General features: G+C 34.3%; 2 protein-coding genes across 11 annotated transcripts in view; both read left to right on the top strand.

The window, feature by feature from the left end:
* LOC128162754 (histone deacetylase 4-like) overlaps window positions 1-2002 on the top strand; it is a 74988-nt gene extending 72986 nt beyond the window's left edge. For 9 of the 10 annotated variants that reach the window (XM_052826117.1, XM_052826114.1, XM_052826116.1 and 6 more), the window contains 2 exons: window positions 1-59; window positions 425-2002. The exon at window positions 1-59 is cut by the window's left edge and continues 77 nt beyond it. In XM_052826117.1, coding sequence (XP_052682077.1) covers window positions 1-59; window positions 425-473 — 108 coding nt within the window. In that variant the 3' untranslated portion in view covers window positions 474-2002. The remainder of the gene's footprint in view (window positions 60-424) is intronic. The other variant, XM_052826112.1, reaches the window with a different exon arrangement.
* An 8902-nt stretch (window positions 2003-10904) lies between these two features.
* LOC128162756 (receptor-type tyrosine-protein phosphatase N2-like) overlaps window positions 10905-17341 on the top strand; it is a 95258-nt gene continuing 88821 nt past the window's right edge. The window contains exon 1 of the mRNA XM_052826122.1: window positions 10905-11255. Within this exon, the coding sequence (XP_052682082.1) occupies window positions 11144-11255 (112 nt within the window). The 5' untranslated portion in view covers window positions 10905-11143. The remainder of the gene's footprint in view (window positions 11256-17341) is intronic.

Genomic DNA, 17341 nt, shown 5'->3' with positions numbered 1-17341 from the left:
GAGGAAGCAGACACGGTTACAGCGCTGGCGTCGTTGTCAATGGTGGCTGCCAAACAGAGGTAAGGGGGACATCTCAAAATATAATTAGAGACTAATTTGCAATTGAAAACAATATACAGGGTTTATTTTGTTCCTGGCATTATATTCCCCCAAAACATCATGTCTAGCTGCATTTTAAGAAGTAAGTCTTGTTGTTTGGATTTTCCGTGGCATTTAGATTTAATCAATGACAATGAAGGATAATTAAGCTGGAAGGAAATGGTTGAACATTTCCTGTCATTTGATGAATTTTTCCTAATAAAATTTTCTTTAATTTGCTTGATGATATATATTGGAGTAAATATGATATACCGGTATATTTAAGTAGATATAAGTAAATATAGGGTGGAAACACTGATTGTGAATTTTATTTTGTTGCTTACAGCAGCATGTCCGACGAATCTTCAGAACCAATGGAAGAAGACAAGTCTTAACCGTTGTGTACAAACTGTTACCATGGAAACAAGCACACACATCAACTCAAGCATGCAGCTGATGGAGATCACATCTCCGCTGTGTTGTGGATTAGCTCCTTGTTGCTATAAATAGAACTGTCCGCAGGTGGTTGTCTGTTTTGATGTTACGAGATTTCAGTGACCATATTCACTGCCAAGAAAGGACGCCAGTCAGATGAACGTAGCCGCAGGTCATTTGAATGCTTTTGGTTGGTTCCCGACGCAGAATGCACAAAGCCTTAATTCTGGATTGGTTCGGGAGTCCGAGGAAGAGTAATCGGTGTTCGGCAATTAGATGCCATGGAAAGCTTGACCAAGATACAGAGACTGCGATATTATATGTACATGTTGAAAAATAAGAAAGATTTTGAAGTGTCTGTAGCATTGAGAAGTATTTATGAATATATTTATATACAGTTGTATACATGTATCATAAATATGTCTATAGGATTCTAAGGAAGAAATTGTTGAGAGAAACTCTTTTTTTGTGATTTAGATGTTTAAAGAGATAGACTGTCTTTATTTTTAGGGTCCTGTGATATATGACTTAGAAAAGGAAACTTGATGCCAGGTGTATTTATTTCGTTGGTCAATATTTGATAATTAATAAACAGGTGTAAAATATTCATCGTCAGCAATGACCCAGTTTTTGTCTTGTCTTTTTTGCAGCAGAATGTGTATTTTTACTTGTTGTCATTTATTTCTGTGAAGTATTTTTCATGAGAGAGAAAAAAAAAGAAGATATTTTGAAATGATATATTCAATTTTTTTCTTTTTCTTTCAATTCATTGTCTTCATTTTAGATTTATCAATGGCATGACATATCTTTTATAAACATTTTCATCATGCGCATGTTTGGAGCAACAGTTGTCTATATTAGTTCTTTTTTTTTTAATCATATGGGCCAAACAAGGTTCAACTTTTTTTACCTTGGCATAAATTCAAGAGGAATATTTCAGGTAAATTTTGACCTTTGACCTTTTTATTGTTCAGTGCCTGTGGCAGTTAAGAGCAATCAAATTTTTTGGATATTTTTCACCAATTTCCTTTTTCTTCAACATTGTCCTGTCATGGGCAAACATATTTTAACCATACTGATGAACTGTAAAAACAAGATGAATATCATCCCCAGCACAACCAGAATTGATTGGTGTGCATTTGTTCTTCATGTAATGTTGAAAAAAAATAAAATGTTATTTATCAAATTTCATATCATCATGAAAAAAGTATTTTTGTTGGTGCAAAAAAATCTTAACCAATCAAATCATATTTTTGTTGTTGAAAGAAAACATTTTGTCATATTTGTAAATGACCAATCAGATCTGGTTTTGCAAGTGCTGGGAATTCTTTTTGACCAATCAGATTTGGTTTTATGTCTGTATTTGTTGTTAAGCCTTGTGATACTCCATACTATTGTTATTGTGAGCAGCAATATTACTGGTTCTGTCAGATGGTAGTCATGACGCTTTACTGTACTTGTTATCAACAATAAAGACTAAATCAAAATGGCCGATCTTCTTTTGTCTTGAAAGACGTTGGAAACTCCAATGTGACAAAATTTGTGAAAATTGTACTGCCATTCTGAATGTTCTGCTTTATTATATTTTAAAAAATATGTTTTCAGCAGTTTCTGTTAAATGAAACAAAATTTTTGTGAGGAAGATGATTTGACATGTTGTTTGCCTTCTTAGAATTTTGCCTTTTTAAAGATGAATAAACATGAAAATATGTAGGTAGTTTATAGGTCATTTCGTCAGCTATCATAAACTCAAATTCTATAAGTCTCAAACTCAATTAATTTTAGATGTCTCGGAATATCAGATATCAAGGATGAAAACAGAGAAATGGTGATTGAGACTTGGAACTCACAACAAAGTAACCGTAATATGTACTTAAGATCCCAGGGTGTTGATGTTCCAAATGTCAAAGTTCAACTTTACTATCATGGCATTAAGAGCACTTGATGGACGTCACCATTTTTAGATTGTAAAGATCTCCTGTAGAATAAAAGCTCTATATAAAAATAAAGGGAAATTTCCAAATTTTTAAGGGAAAAAATATGGAATTTCTCCTTACTTAGTAAAAGTTTATAGCTTAAAAAAATCAGGTTTAAAAAATTTAAGTAGATCTGAGAGGTAATTTGTTGACCGCCTAGCCTCCTTAATCCACACATCATATATAAGTTATGAATGGATTGACTCACTGGCTAAAGCATTGTTTACATTCAGTAAGATCTAGCAGTATCTGGCGTGTACATGTAACTGGCAACTGACCGTCAAATTTTGTGTGTGACCAATCAGAATGTTATTGTAAAGCATTCTAAAAAATGAAATTTGAAAATGTTTTGCTTAAATTTGACCATTTTATTAAACACGATTTTAGATGTACTTTTTAGAGAACATTTTTTATATGAAAATATACAATTTTCCCCTCATCACAAAAATTTGAGTTACATGCAAGATACAGTGCTCACAATTCTTTGTGATGTAAACATGGCTTGAGCTATTTAAAAGTCAGTTGATTAATTAATTAAGCAAAGATAATTTAAATGTATATTATGAAGGCTATGTCTGCTGCCTTATCCAATCATGTTTCGTGCATGATAAGACACATTAAAATCACATCTCCAAGTCATATATATACAATAGAACATTTCCTTTGTTCATATTGCACAAACGTTGGTATAGAATTCCGTTGCCAGGAAACACATTCTGTTTCAATATCCTGGAAGGCTCTTCAGTGGCAGTCACAATAGGATTATAAGGAAATAATCGATGTTGGTCTCAAGTTCATACGGAAAGTAGTTCACACCTGAGCGCCGCAGCCAGTGTCTGGTCAATTGTGTCATATCACATCTTCATCACTCTACGCCACACTATTGGTCAGTTGTTGATATATTATATTAAAGTACTTATGGTTTATTTTATAGCTAGAAGCTCTTCTGTGGTGGTATGCCTTTGTTCTTGCATGCAGTCTAAAAATTTACCTTTGGCAGCTACATGCTGTAGATTCTTATTTAAACGCGAGAAATTAATATCCGCGTAAAATCGCGAAAGTCACCTTTCGCGGATATTGAAATCTCGGTTTTATTAATTAAAAATTTTCCGACATATGTATATGAAATTGTTTATTTAAATGTTCGGTGCTCTTTATTTTATTTTATTTTGTTCGCGATTAGACAATGTACAATTGCGTTACAAAAGAAATCTACAATGTTTGTGATAAGCATTAGTCTGATATTACATCTACTATAAGACCGTTGTGATATTTTTTTTTTTAGATAAATCGCACATTCTCGGGTTAAAAAAACCCCAACAAATCAATTCATGAACTTTAGAGAAGATGTATGCCGATTCTTTGCGAAAAAAAAACATCAGACAGTTTTCGGTCTTAAGGAGTCTGTCTGCAGGACGTCCATCAGGCCCCAAGATCATGAAGCAGTCTTAGACTTAAGTCAAATTTTATACACTGTCTTATTGTCTTGCGATTGACAACATCGAAAAAATGCAATGCTATTGGAAAGTGTCTCTATATTATGTTGATAGTTACAAAGTTTAAGGGTAATTTTATGAAATATAATAATTTTATAAAAGATTGCAATTTAGACTTAAGTCTAAAAATGCTTTATGATCCCGAGGCCAGATGTACTGTAATTTTAAGATATATTTTTTAAGTCGTAAATTTGCTTGAATCATAGTCAGAAAATTTCGTAATATTCAAGCTTTGGATTTGAATATTTTTCTATATATACATGTATATATTTCTGGATAACTCTCCTTTTAAATGAGATTTACATAGTCTAAAAATGGCCACAACCTTCCAGCCCTCTTAAAGGGCTTCTAACGGTTTAAGATTTGTTCATACAGAACATTATATATCACAAAAAATAACCACAACGCTTGTGCTTTTGGTATAATACCGTGGAATCATTTTTAGACATGTGGGTAAATGTTCGGGATTAGCCAAAATTTTCCTGGTTCGTGGGGACGTAATTTCGTTGGTAGCAAGTTCGAGATTTTGATGAATATTTATAAAATGCTTGAATATACGTTCGCGGGGATGTAAATTTTGCTGGATTGTTGGTTTTTTGCTTATTCGTGGGTATGTAATTCCGTGAATGCGTGGGTTTTCAGTTTCAGTAAGAAAGATAACTCTTACTCTTTCTTAATTAGGGCTACCCACGAATACCACGAAAATTGAGCCACCACGAATTCTAATGATTCCACAGTATACGTGTACATGTATACGGTTCCTTGGTGTCTTTACGAATTTAACAGTTATAGTACATGTGTTTGCTTGAAGGTCGTTTACATCGTAAATCGAACTTTGTCCCGCCTGCAATCATATGAACCAAATTTCATCCCCCGTATTAATTTCATTTAGACCTCTTCATCACATCTTGGCAAGGTATTCTTAATCTACACAGAAAATATTGTTACAATTAAATCATACCGAAGAAAGTATGGATGGTTTACTTTGAGATAGTATTGTGAAAGCAGATTCATGAGTTAGTATATGTTCACATTTTTCTTACTTAGCCCATATCCTCTGAGAGAGGGGCGGTGGTTTTACAATGCATTATATAGAGAAAAACATTACTATTTTATATAGGATCCGTCATCGCATTCACTTCATCGTCATCGCATTATCGCACTATCGACCCAAACGTCGATGGTGAAATGATGCGATAGTGAACTACATGGCCCTATCCGGATTCCATAAAATTGTAGCAAGTTGATCATGCTTTTTGTATAGACAACGGATAAAGCCGAGTTTTGCCGCATAGTATTGTCCTTTAGAAAAAATTAGATGATTGAGAATTAAAATTTTGTAATTTTGTCAATTTGTTATGTATAAATGATTAATGATTAATAATCTGAATTTAGTTTTAAAAAAAACAAAACAGTATACTTACTTTAGAAGAGAGTTTACTGTATACATGGTTATTTTCGTCCCGTGTAATTTTCGCCCTTTTACCCTTGCAAAAAGTTTTGTCCCGAATTGAAGTTGTGTTCAAAGAGCGATAATCTAAGACATCGTAATTCGCCCAGTCTTAAATTCCCCACTGACAACAAGGGCGAAAGGGACGAAAATAAAACGTGTGCAAATATTTCCCTGTATACAGCATTTTCATAACCTTACAGATATATACCAACGTAGCCATATCACATAGTATTACTAGTCTCCGGTGCCACAACACTAAGACGAGATCACTTTTCTCACTTTACCACTGTATATTCCTATTGTGAGTGTAACATTGGGATCAAAAGTGAGCTCATCTACATTTGTTACTCAATGAGTTGTCTAAACTCAACGAGAACTTCAAGAGCGCGGCATGAAATGACTTTTGGTATCACCCATACCATGATTATCTATACTCAACGGGCGAGAAATTAAATACACGGGGCATATGGTGTACCATCCATACCATAGTATTTCAAAAGATATTGCATTATTCTGTGACCAAAATCTCACAATAAATTGCGTTACACCTCTCTTGATGTATTTGACAGAAAATGCTCTCCGGGGACAATTAAGGCTAAAACAATGAGCGAAATGATTATTTTTCAGTACGAATATCTGTTTTTTCAAAGTAACATGTTTTCTCTAAAGAATAAAAAAAAATTACATTTCCTTAATTAAACAAGAATCATACCAAAGCACTATATAGCTTCATTAATTATTTACCAATACATAAAAAACGACGCCCACGAAAAAATAAAATAAATGACGCAGACAATAAAAGGATCGACCCCCATCTTTGGGTGCAATGATTATCTCTAGGCAAAACAAAACAAACCACAGCGGTTAGTAATTCTATGCTGACATTTTCACTTAGCCTCCTTAATCTGGAGAGTGAAATGCATAATGACTGAAGCCCGAACGTCTTTATCCAGACCGGATTGTTGTGTATTTTAGTTCCGTGAGATGGATCCGGTGAAATAATTCAGCATGCATCGATTTCCGATATTTTCTTACTACCACCCCCAGACAATGAATACATTTACATGCTTTGTGCCTCGTGCTTTGATTTCAGACAACAGGCGATTCAACAAGTCGCGCATCAGTTTCAACGACCGTTCTCTAACGGAAATAAATTCCGTTAATATCCGTATATGAGTATTCCGGCCGTCATCTTTCTTACGACGTATTAAAAGGTGGTGATTTAATTAATATGTAAATTAAAAAAAAGGTCGCCTAGCTTCTTGCCTTCGAATAAATCGATGAAGAATTCTTTTCCTTTGGAGTTTTAATTATAAGCGTAGACATTTCTTTGAACATGTTTGTGGGCGTTTTTGGCAACGTCCATATAAATGGCGCCATGCATCACTATACAAGTGATGTTGCTATGGTAATATTAAACGTCCTGTTGAAGTCATTGCTGTATTTGGGGACTGTAGTGGAAATGCTCCTGTTAATGTTTTAAATTATTAATGAAGTGCATGCATATTACATGATAACCAATCATCAACAATTTGGACAATTTGAATACGTACGCCCCACCATAGGCACGGACGAGGTTCGAACCGTTCTCGTCACAGTTTTACTCGAGGAGTATTTTCTCACGTGAGGATTTCATATCAGCGTATGACTTGATAAATTAAGTCTTAAGAATAAATATCCATATATTAATATGCGCATAAAGAATGAAATAGCCAAGGGGGACGGGGGGGGGGTGGTGGTAAATATCTATCTTGGATTACAGGAAGTCCATACCCCATATACAATGGCACTTTTAGGTGTGTATATTCACTGCACTTTTGATTGGGTGGTTACGACAAATTCAAATATATGTCAACTACTGGGCTACAACGTCAACCAACTTCCAATGAAGCACTTAATTTACATGTAAGCTGGACCTGTAACGTTTACATGTATATGCATAAAATACGCGTAGAGAGTCTTTTCTGCATGCCATTAACAAATCCCAGATTATTTTTTAACGACTCCACAAATTTTAGGCAATCAGAAAAACCACCTTTAAGATTCCCCATAACTTTAAGGCAAGAATGCATGCCATCCATGTAGGGTTTTAGATGGGGAGGGCCATAAGTAACACATGGGGTTTCAATGCTGCATTTATTTTTAGACGAACTATTTAATTGTTTCCTTATTTTTTCAGGAGGGGGGGGGGTTCAAATTTATTTATTATTTCATAAGTTTACATTTGTATGTTTCATAACTTTGCAAATCCCAGGAAAGGGGGCCCGTACCACTTACTAACCCATTCCCTACCCCCGGCCCACATTTCGATTCGCGCATGCATATATTATCAAGAGGTTTTTAAAAATAAAAAAATAATACTACAATTTGCAGACTACACTTCCTATCCTGTAGAAGTTAACGTGTTAAAGACCATTTACTCCTGAAATGTTTGTGTGAAGGAGTACAAAGTATATTAATTATGAGTGGGTGTAACGTTATATTTGTTTAAGTCTGCAGTTTTTAACATGAGTTTCGTGAAAAAAAGAAAAAAATCGAAATGGTTATTTTCTGCTCGTTGTGTCAGTATCTGGCTGTATTTTGCTTCTCTAGTAATCTATTTCCGCTAACAGTTATAGCTAGCGATGTGTTTTCACTCAACAAATGCCCTTAATCACGCAAAACGAGCACTGTAAAAGAGATCCCGATTGAATGTTCATTAATTAACCATTCCTAAATAATTCTCATAACTCCCAGTCTTTATACAAAATGCATGCGGTTGCGTATGCCATACAAATAAAAGCGATCGCAATACAGCCCCGAAAATCGATAACTATGCAACTGGTTGTATGGGTGACACGTTAATGAGACATCATTGATACGGCAATTCTCACCTACATTTCATTTTAGCTACAGCTAGCGAAATACATGAAACTCGACCTGTGATGCAATTATTTAGTAAAAAAAAAGGGGGGTGCGAGAGTGTGTTAAAGGTGGGGGGAGGGGGTGTTGCTTTTATATTGAGTGTTTTAATTTCCTAATACTAATAAATTGAAGAGATAATAAATGATATTAATTGAAGATTTAAAAAAAAATCCAATTGTTATGCATACCAATTGTTATTCGATATTGTGGTGAGGGTGACTAAATCAATGGATTCGATTGTTACTCCATAAAGGATTTTCCCCCAGTCTTTTTCTCTCTGTGCGTGTTAATTCCCATAATCCAAAAGCAGCCTGGCTATAGCTAAAAGCGGCGTTTATCCGCTAGGGAGAAATCGGATGGATATCAAATAAGCTGGAATGGGCAAGCACATAACACTGTTTTCAGTGTGGAGGGGCTATATAAAAAGCGGAGGAGACAATCAGCGTTTAACATACGCTCTTTTTTTTCATAGATAGGGCCTAAGAAAAGAAAAAATTGTCTGTTTAGGGTAACACTGGTAAAATAGGTAAGAGTTAGGGATTTGTTTTAAATCATATTTTTTTCTGCATGAGGGCACCAATACAATTATAAAATTCTAAGTAAAAACTATGGTTGCATATCTCTGCCCCCTGTGTGCATGTTATTTTTCTATTAATTATGTGGACATGCAAGATAAATATGTTGACATGCAAGATAGTTATGTGAACATGCAACATAACTATGTGGACATGCAAGAAAACTGCAATCAAATAAGAGTTATAAAAAATCTCAAATATCGCCAACATGTGACATTCAAGATGCTAGATACGCTACCTATTTATGTCGACATGCAACTTATTTATGTTAACATGCAACTTCTTTATGTCGACATGCAACTTATTTATGTCGACATGCAATTTAGTTATGTTAACATGCGACTAAGTTATGTTAACATACAACTTATAAGTTGAATGTCAACATATGTATCTCGCATGTTAACATAACTAAGTTGCATGTCAACATATTCACCTCGCATGTCAACATAAGTAAGTTGCATGTTGACATAAATAAGTTGCATGTTGACATAAATAAGTTGCATGTCAGCATATCTATCTTGCATGTTAACATAAATAAGTTGCATGTCGACATAAAAAGGTAGCATCTAGCATCTTGGATGTCACAAGTGGGCGATATTTGAGAATTTTTGAGATTTTGTATAATTCTTATCTGATTGCAATTTTCTTGCATGTCAACATAGTTATGTTGCATGTTGACATAATTATCTTGCATGTCAACATATTTATCTTGCATGTCGACATATTTGATGGAAAAATAACTTGCACACAAGGGACAGAGATATGCCACCATAAAAAACGGATTTTTTAATAAAAAATAATATGAAAATCACATTCGGATAAAAACAGACATATCTGAAAATGGTAGAATCGGTCATTTTTGTAGGTTAGGTCCGGTTACCCTCAACACATAATATTTATTTAGGCCTAGATATGTATAAGAAAAAAGTATACATTATAAAAAAATTAAGGATCCTGACCCATCCCCCTTGGTAGGATTTTAGATTGAGTGTTCGAATATAGATATATAACAAATAAACCAAACTTTAATAGTATATAATAAGTTTCGTTTTTTTTTTTTGTTTTTTTGTTTTTTTTTTTACAACTTTACAATATTTGACTGAGCATATTCATGCATACACTATTAATATTTTTAAAAAATATTCTCAGGTAGGTACGTGATTTTGATTGTATGAGTTTGGAAAAAGATATTGGTAAGATATTTAGTCCAGAGATTTAACGTTTCGTTAATTGGATTGAATTTCATTGGTCCCTCTTTCCATTGTAGGCCGATCAAGACGCGGCAAATGAAGTGCTGAACCCTGCGTGTCGAGTGTTCGAAACCGCATCTTGTATAACATGTTATCATATAGGCCTTTTTAATTTTTATAATGTCATATGTAGCTAATTGCTTTTTCATGCATAACAATTAAATAATGTTTAAACAAAACATGGCGCCTTATGATATTCTTTGCATATACATATATGGAAATACAATGGTTTGTCTTTTTATAAAATCAAGTGAAGTCTCTGAATACCAGAGAGAGAGAGAGAGAGAGAGAGAGAGAGAGAGAGAGAGAGAGAGAGAGAGAGAGAGAGAGAGAGAGAGAGAGAGAGCTCAATTGGAACTTTTACCATTATTTCACCACAAAGAGAACGTTTATGATCAATCTACAAGTAAATTGTTACATAAATATTTAATGAATCACACTTTCAATAATAACGTTAACATTAATAATGCACGAGTAGAATTTTTTTCTAAAAAAAATGGATTTTAACTACCATTGACTTCATTGCTAAAGGTAGTTATACAGTTTCTCTCTTGATAAACCATTGAACATTACAACCAAATAAAGCACTCGATCCAATATTTTTTCCTCAGATAATGAACGTGGTAGAGCTCAAACTGAATGATATTCAAACTGAATGATATTCAATTAAGCGACATTCCACTGTGACGTAAACGGGTACCTGTTTTCTTTTTTAGGCAATAGTGACGTATCAATTGTATACAAACGACCACGCAGCGAAGATAACCTCCGATCGATATTTCCCTTCCATGTGTCTCTCTTACCACTTCACGACAAAATTTCGATCCGTGACGTCATGGATGCTGAGATGAATATTCAATATTGAGTCTGCCATTTTGGATCCGTAATAGGAAATTTAGTTGACCATATTGTATAATTCTTTCTCCTTCCAACGGGCTGTAGGTACTTTAACGGACCCCAAAAGCATGAGGGAGTGATGAGGGCCAAGATTTGGGGAATTTTAGGGATCATCTTGGGCTTGATTTTGCCCGGGAACAGTTTTAACTACGGGTTTCCGCAGGAATCTGTGTTTCCCTTAGGAACAGTTGGTAAGTGTGGAATCGTGATATTTCGTCTGTGTGAGTTTTGTTTACGAAGAAAAATGAAATCTGGAACGGGTATGGAAAAGAGATAAGGGCCGGTGTACAAATCAGGGACACTCGAATTCAGGTAGTAAAAGTTGTCAATGAGAGGGGAAATGTCAAAAGTCTGTAGGCTGTCATAAACGGAGCCTGACCTTAAATAGAATTATCAATGTGAAATCCCTTAGTTTTTCTGTAAACTATGGGAGAATCACACAGACTGGATGTGATTTTATCACCGTATATAGTTGTAAACAATCTCTCTACACAAAATAAATAAACAATGGTAATATCTACACGTTAAACGATTTTGTATTACTGATATAATAGGCTCAGTACCGACATGCTCCTACTAGCACCACCTAGTGGGTTAACCCTTTAGCTCAGTCGGTAGAGCGTTTGTTTTTAAACTGAAGGGTCCAGAGTTCGAGCCTAGTTGCGGACTTCCTCCTCGTCTATTACATTGCTATTTAATTTTTGAAATATATTGGACCCTTTCATGATAACTGTGGTATCGCTCTCTTGCAGGAAAACTTGATAAATGGCAAAATTTTCGTTGGTAGATAATTGAATGATTTTAAAATTGAACAATTGCAGTCACATCATGATATTTCACTAAACCAACCATATTTCACCAAACCATGTCAACAGTTTAAACTCTGAAGGGATATTTTGTGTTAGTCACTAGTCAGAACACTAAAAGCTAGACCACACTTTCCCCCATCTTTTTCAAATAATCCAAAAACTTCAGGTTAATTCGTGTTTGACTTTATTTCTTAAAAGCCTCCCCATGCACCCACAGTGACCATTGTTACCATGATGGTCAGAACAATTCAATCACTGGTGGTAGAGAGCTCAGGTAGAGCACCTGACTATAGAGATTCTAAGGGGGGTGGGATTCAAATCCGGTCTTTTCCGTCACTATTTCTTCCATCCCATAACATTTGGTTCTGTGCTGACCCCCTGGAACTGACAGGTTAACTCTTGCCAGGGGAATGAAACAGGAATGCTGATCTTGGAGGGCAAATTTCATTAAGGGCTAGGGATGTGATGGTTAGACCAATTTGTTGGTTGTTAGGGCACCTGAATATAGAGAGAGATTCAAGGGACCTAGGTTCGAATCTTTGTCTGGTCCATCCATATTTTTCCCAATCTGATATATACAGCTGCAGGGCCTTTATTGAGTCTCCTAATACAATACAGACACAGACACCCCCCCCCCCCCCCCCCCGACCCGGGCCCAGTATAAGAGAATAATCACTGGGTTAAGTTTCATATTAATATAAATAATCTTTAAAAAACTGTCACAAAATATATCCAAATGATTAAACAAAAAATTGAAACATTTAAAAAAAAACAACAACCCTTCCCATTCTGCACATGATTTTTGATGTGCTGAGTTATTTATATGGAACTAAACCCCCTGGATTATTCTGTAAAAATGGGTTGAGGGGGGTGGGGTGGGGTCTTTTTAACAAGTGCCTGTGAGTATACAGGTACATATATACAACAGTATATATTTACCAATTTTTCCTATGTTATCGTCATTAGCTTTTGAAGAAGTGTTGCTTTGTTTGTTTGTCATGATTTTTCTATTCTGAGGCCTGACTGTGAGAGACAGCTCATTTTTAATCTATAAATATATAGACACCATTCTATACGGTGTTATTCTATTTAGGTTTTAATACGTATTACATGTACATCGAATGTGTGTTAAGAACATTATCCAAAATATCATATAGAGCAGGCCATATGCTATATACTAAACTAGGTTCACTAAATAATTATATGCCTGTGTGAGTGATGATATGTAAGTTCAATATGTACATGTATGTGCAATAGTTGCAGGTCTGTAGCTCCTGGTCTGATAAAAATCATATTGATGACCTGAGATCTAAAGAAAAGAATTTATTAAGGTGGTATGGGACACCTGTCACACCTCCATATTTTGACATGCATCTAATCAAAATAAATGATAAAAATAAGTATATTTTTATAAATTATTTCTTTCTGGAAATTGTTACGTAACAGCGTAGCACAAAGGGATAGAGCATTAAGCAGTAATCTGTAGGTCATGAGTTCGAATCCCGCTGGGGCTTTTATGATTGTTACCTTTCCAAAAAGTTTAAAAACAAATCTTTTCTTGCCAAATATTTAAAATTTGAAAATTCTAAAAGGGTGAATGTGTTTTGATTATTGTGTACTTTATCCACATAAATATCGACAGATGTCCCATACCACCTTTATTTTTGGTTGCAATATTGTCATATTTTTGGTCGTAGAGACCACACCTCTCCTTTTCATCTTCTAAAATTCGACCATGAGTATCATTGCATCTACTAAAACGGTTCCATGTGCACTTTTCCATCATTTTTTTTTCAAGGATAATCCCAAATATCGAGTAACCCATAAATTTCAGCTGGTAATCACTGGTATAAGGCAAGACATCGTGTTTTCCTGGTAGAAATTTTTGATACAAAATCTCCAAGCCTTAAAGGCATGCAAAATAGCCATCAATATTAATTTGAGTAACAAGTGAATCATAGGTTTACACAAATGTGTAACTTCGATAATCATGCATTTAATCAGACAGAGAGGAATCGGGTTTCAAAGGAATTCAATAATTATAAAGTTTGAACAGTTACATTGATGTTAGTACATTTATTCAGAACATGTTTACAGAGAACATGCATATGCTTGTAATGAATTTATGCAATGATAAATCGCAGTGAAATAAGTTTCATTCTTTTAATCTTATAATGTTTTATAGTTAGGTGATTTAATACAGCACATTCTCTTCTCATGAATACAGGGAAATTATTCACCCACATTTTATTTTTGTCCCATCAGCAGGTGAATTTAGACTAGGCAAATGCGTCAAGCATTCTGAATTAAAACTGTTGATTAGAAAGAGTAATCTGTAACACAACTGTGTCTGGGTGAATTCAAGACATAATGGGCAAAATTGTTTGAAAGTGTATATGTAGAAGGCTGAAAAAATATGGGATGAAAATAACGCTGTATACTGTATGTAACATTCATAAGGAATCAAATTTTTTGTCTCTGGCACTTTGCTATTTATAAACAAATATAACTGTATCTCTCTGGATCAAATGAAGAAAAATGACATATTCCTCCATCTTTTATATCCCCCTAACACTGCAATATTGGCTTAGCTTTGTCAAAAATGTAAAATTTACGGGGGCAAATGGGTTTTATGCTTTATTTCTACTTTCGGGCCTCAATCCAATGTCCAATTTAGCTTGTCAGCCCAAGTCCTTTATGTAAGTCACAGAGTGCTCGACACCTGTAAACAAATCAAAGACGATCGAGGTCATTCAACTTAGAATAGGCATTAGAATCGTGTGCTGGAGGGGGTGGCTGATGGATAAAAGTGACTCAATAAAGATTGGAGCTTGTTTTCGTATAGTAAAAACAATCTGAGTGTGATGTTAAACGACTGGACAAACAATCAATGAATCCAGTTCATTTCACTATCATAATCCATTATCCACCACATGCCACTAGCAGTGTACAAATTAATTTGAATTGATTTATTTTATGTTGAGTGCCAGGACGGTGATTACAAGAAATAGAACACAATAAACAAAACAGCTGGGGATTATTTTTTCCTTAAATACATATTGTTATCCCTAAACAAAATCTACAATACCTAGAATATGCTTCCTACCGCCTTTAGGGAAAAATATGAATTTCAAAACTTTGTCACTGATTCACGTAAACAAAAGCTCCTGTCGTATTCAAACAAAGGATCTTTGAGTTAGTAGTCTGTGACTCGGTATTCACTTACCTACAAATTAAAATAAGTCATATATGATAACAATTTCAAAATTATATATTTAAAAAAATCTTATGGGGTGTGGAGAACCCTTTTTAAATCATACGTTGTTTACTGCCTACCTGGGTAAGAAAATTGCTGATCTGAGATTTTTTGTCACCTAAAGATCTGTGAGCTTCGAGAAAATAATTCCTTTCTAATAATTGAAACATCAATACCTGGGCGGTGGAATACCATACGGTCTATGTAAGGTTAACAAACAGAAGGATTGGCCCTGTGCTTTGCCTGTCCGTTTCGTTATATGGATCGGTCCTTGAGCTATAAGTGTGGTGGTTCTTCCCTAATCTTAGGATGAAAATCAATCATCAAACTTATTTTTGTCTTTTCAAGGATAAATCTGCTTGGTCCTCTTACTTTTATCTCAACTTGTTGTGAAAAGAAATTTATTAAGAGGGCTGGATAGTCTTTGCCATCTGTGAGTGATCTTCAAGTCTCCTTAAAAAGAAGAGCTCTGTAAAAAGATATAAGGAAAATATTCGTATTTTAAACCTTAAACATTTGGAATTTTTCTTTACTAAATGATAATTCATGGCTAAAACAATCAGATATGGAATTTTAAGGTAGACCTGATTGTCAATTTGTTGACCATGCATGATCTTGCCTTCTTAAGTTATGGTTAAGGAGATTGAGGAACTTGTGGACCACCTTGCCTTAATCTTATTAATAAGTTGTGTTTTAGGAGAGGCATGTAAATCATGTGTGGATTCAGTAAATTGGGGTTTGAAATATATTTATATTTGCCTGGTGGGGGGGGGGGGGGAGGGGGAAGGGGGGGGGCATATTGTTGGTAATTTTATTATGTAAATTTAAGAAACCCCCAGTCCCCCTCTAGATCCAGGCATTGGGAATTTTTCATTATAAGATGGTCTGACATCAGCAGATTAACTGTTTGCTCTCCCGCACACATATCTGGGTTCTTAGGTGTAGGAAAATTGATTTTTGTGAATTGCACGAGGAAAATTTAATTTCAAACCTTAATTTTCTAATTAAATAAGATATAGATACAAATTTGAATCTGCAGATTACTGAAGAAAATTTCAGTGGAAGAATATGAATTAAAAAATAGTATGTCTTTAAATAATTTCTAAAAACAGCAGAAAATTATTTTATTATGTTAGATAGCATGATGGGTAAAAAGTATTTAAGACAAAAAATATGCAATCTTGGATAGAAATTATGACTTTCAAAAATGTGAATAAAATCCCTAGACGGAGTCGGAACTTATGATCTGCTGTTCACATTAAGCCTGATACTTTAACCAAATTGATCGATCGATGCAAACAATTAAAGAAGCTAAGTAACCGTCAGATCTACCTATAATTTTGAAACAGGATTTGTTTAGTTATAAACTATTATTTAGTAAAGAAAAAAATCCATATTTTATCTTTTAAATTTAAGTAATATATCCTTTTATTTTATATAGAGCTCTTCTTTAAAAGGAGATCAATGCAGTCTGAAAATGGCCGCAACTATTGAGCTCTCGATCTTTACAAAACATTTAAATTGCCATCTTTTGATGTAGTGTCTTAAAAAGTACAAGTCGTGATGTAGTGAGGTACCTTAATTAAGCAAATATCATCATTGAGGAAGTGCTGTATATGGCTACAATATATATACATAATGACATCCAAAACTTCAAACGCATTAATGTTGACTAAATTGATATGTCTAACAATTAGATACCTATTTATTAGAATATTTAATAGAACAGTACTCTATTTATGTATATATATTTATATATATTCTTGAGATGCCTATTAAGATACAGGTATAAAAAAAATCCATTTTAGAAAATTACGCAAATGTTTATTGTAGTACATTAAAAACCTATTTTTAAAGAAAAACCGTCGATTTGAAATTGAATACCATTAATGAATGGGATGTCTCAATAATTTCCAAACAAGCCTTTGTATTTCACACTATGCCCTTGGAAAAACAAAGCTAGTGTGGGCAGATGTAACATGCTAAAAATTTATATCCAATTATATTTTTTCTACTGCCTCTAACTGCATTTTATGAAATGTAAAGCACAATTAGACGATACTAATGGCGTTTCAAAGTGTTATCTTGAACTTTGAGTGTAGGATTTTAATCTCATTCATAGGATTGTGTAGGAGTTATAGGTTAAAAATCAGCCTTAGATGAGCAGCATTCAAGCCTGAGGCTGTCATATTTGCTAGGACGCAGACATATA

Source organism: Crassostrea angulata, chromosome 9 (assembly GCF_025612915.1).
Source record: "Crassostrea angulata isolate pt1a10 chromosome 9, ASM2561291v2, whole genome shotgun sequence".
In the NCBI taxonomy this organism is placed as follows: domain Eukaryota; kingdom Metazoa; phylum Mollusca; class Bivalvia; order Ostreida; family Ostreidae; genus Magallana; species Magallana angulata.
This window is presented reverse-complemented; position numbering and strand designations above follow the sequence as displayed.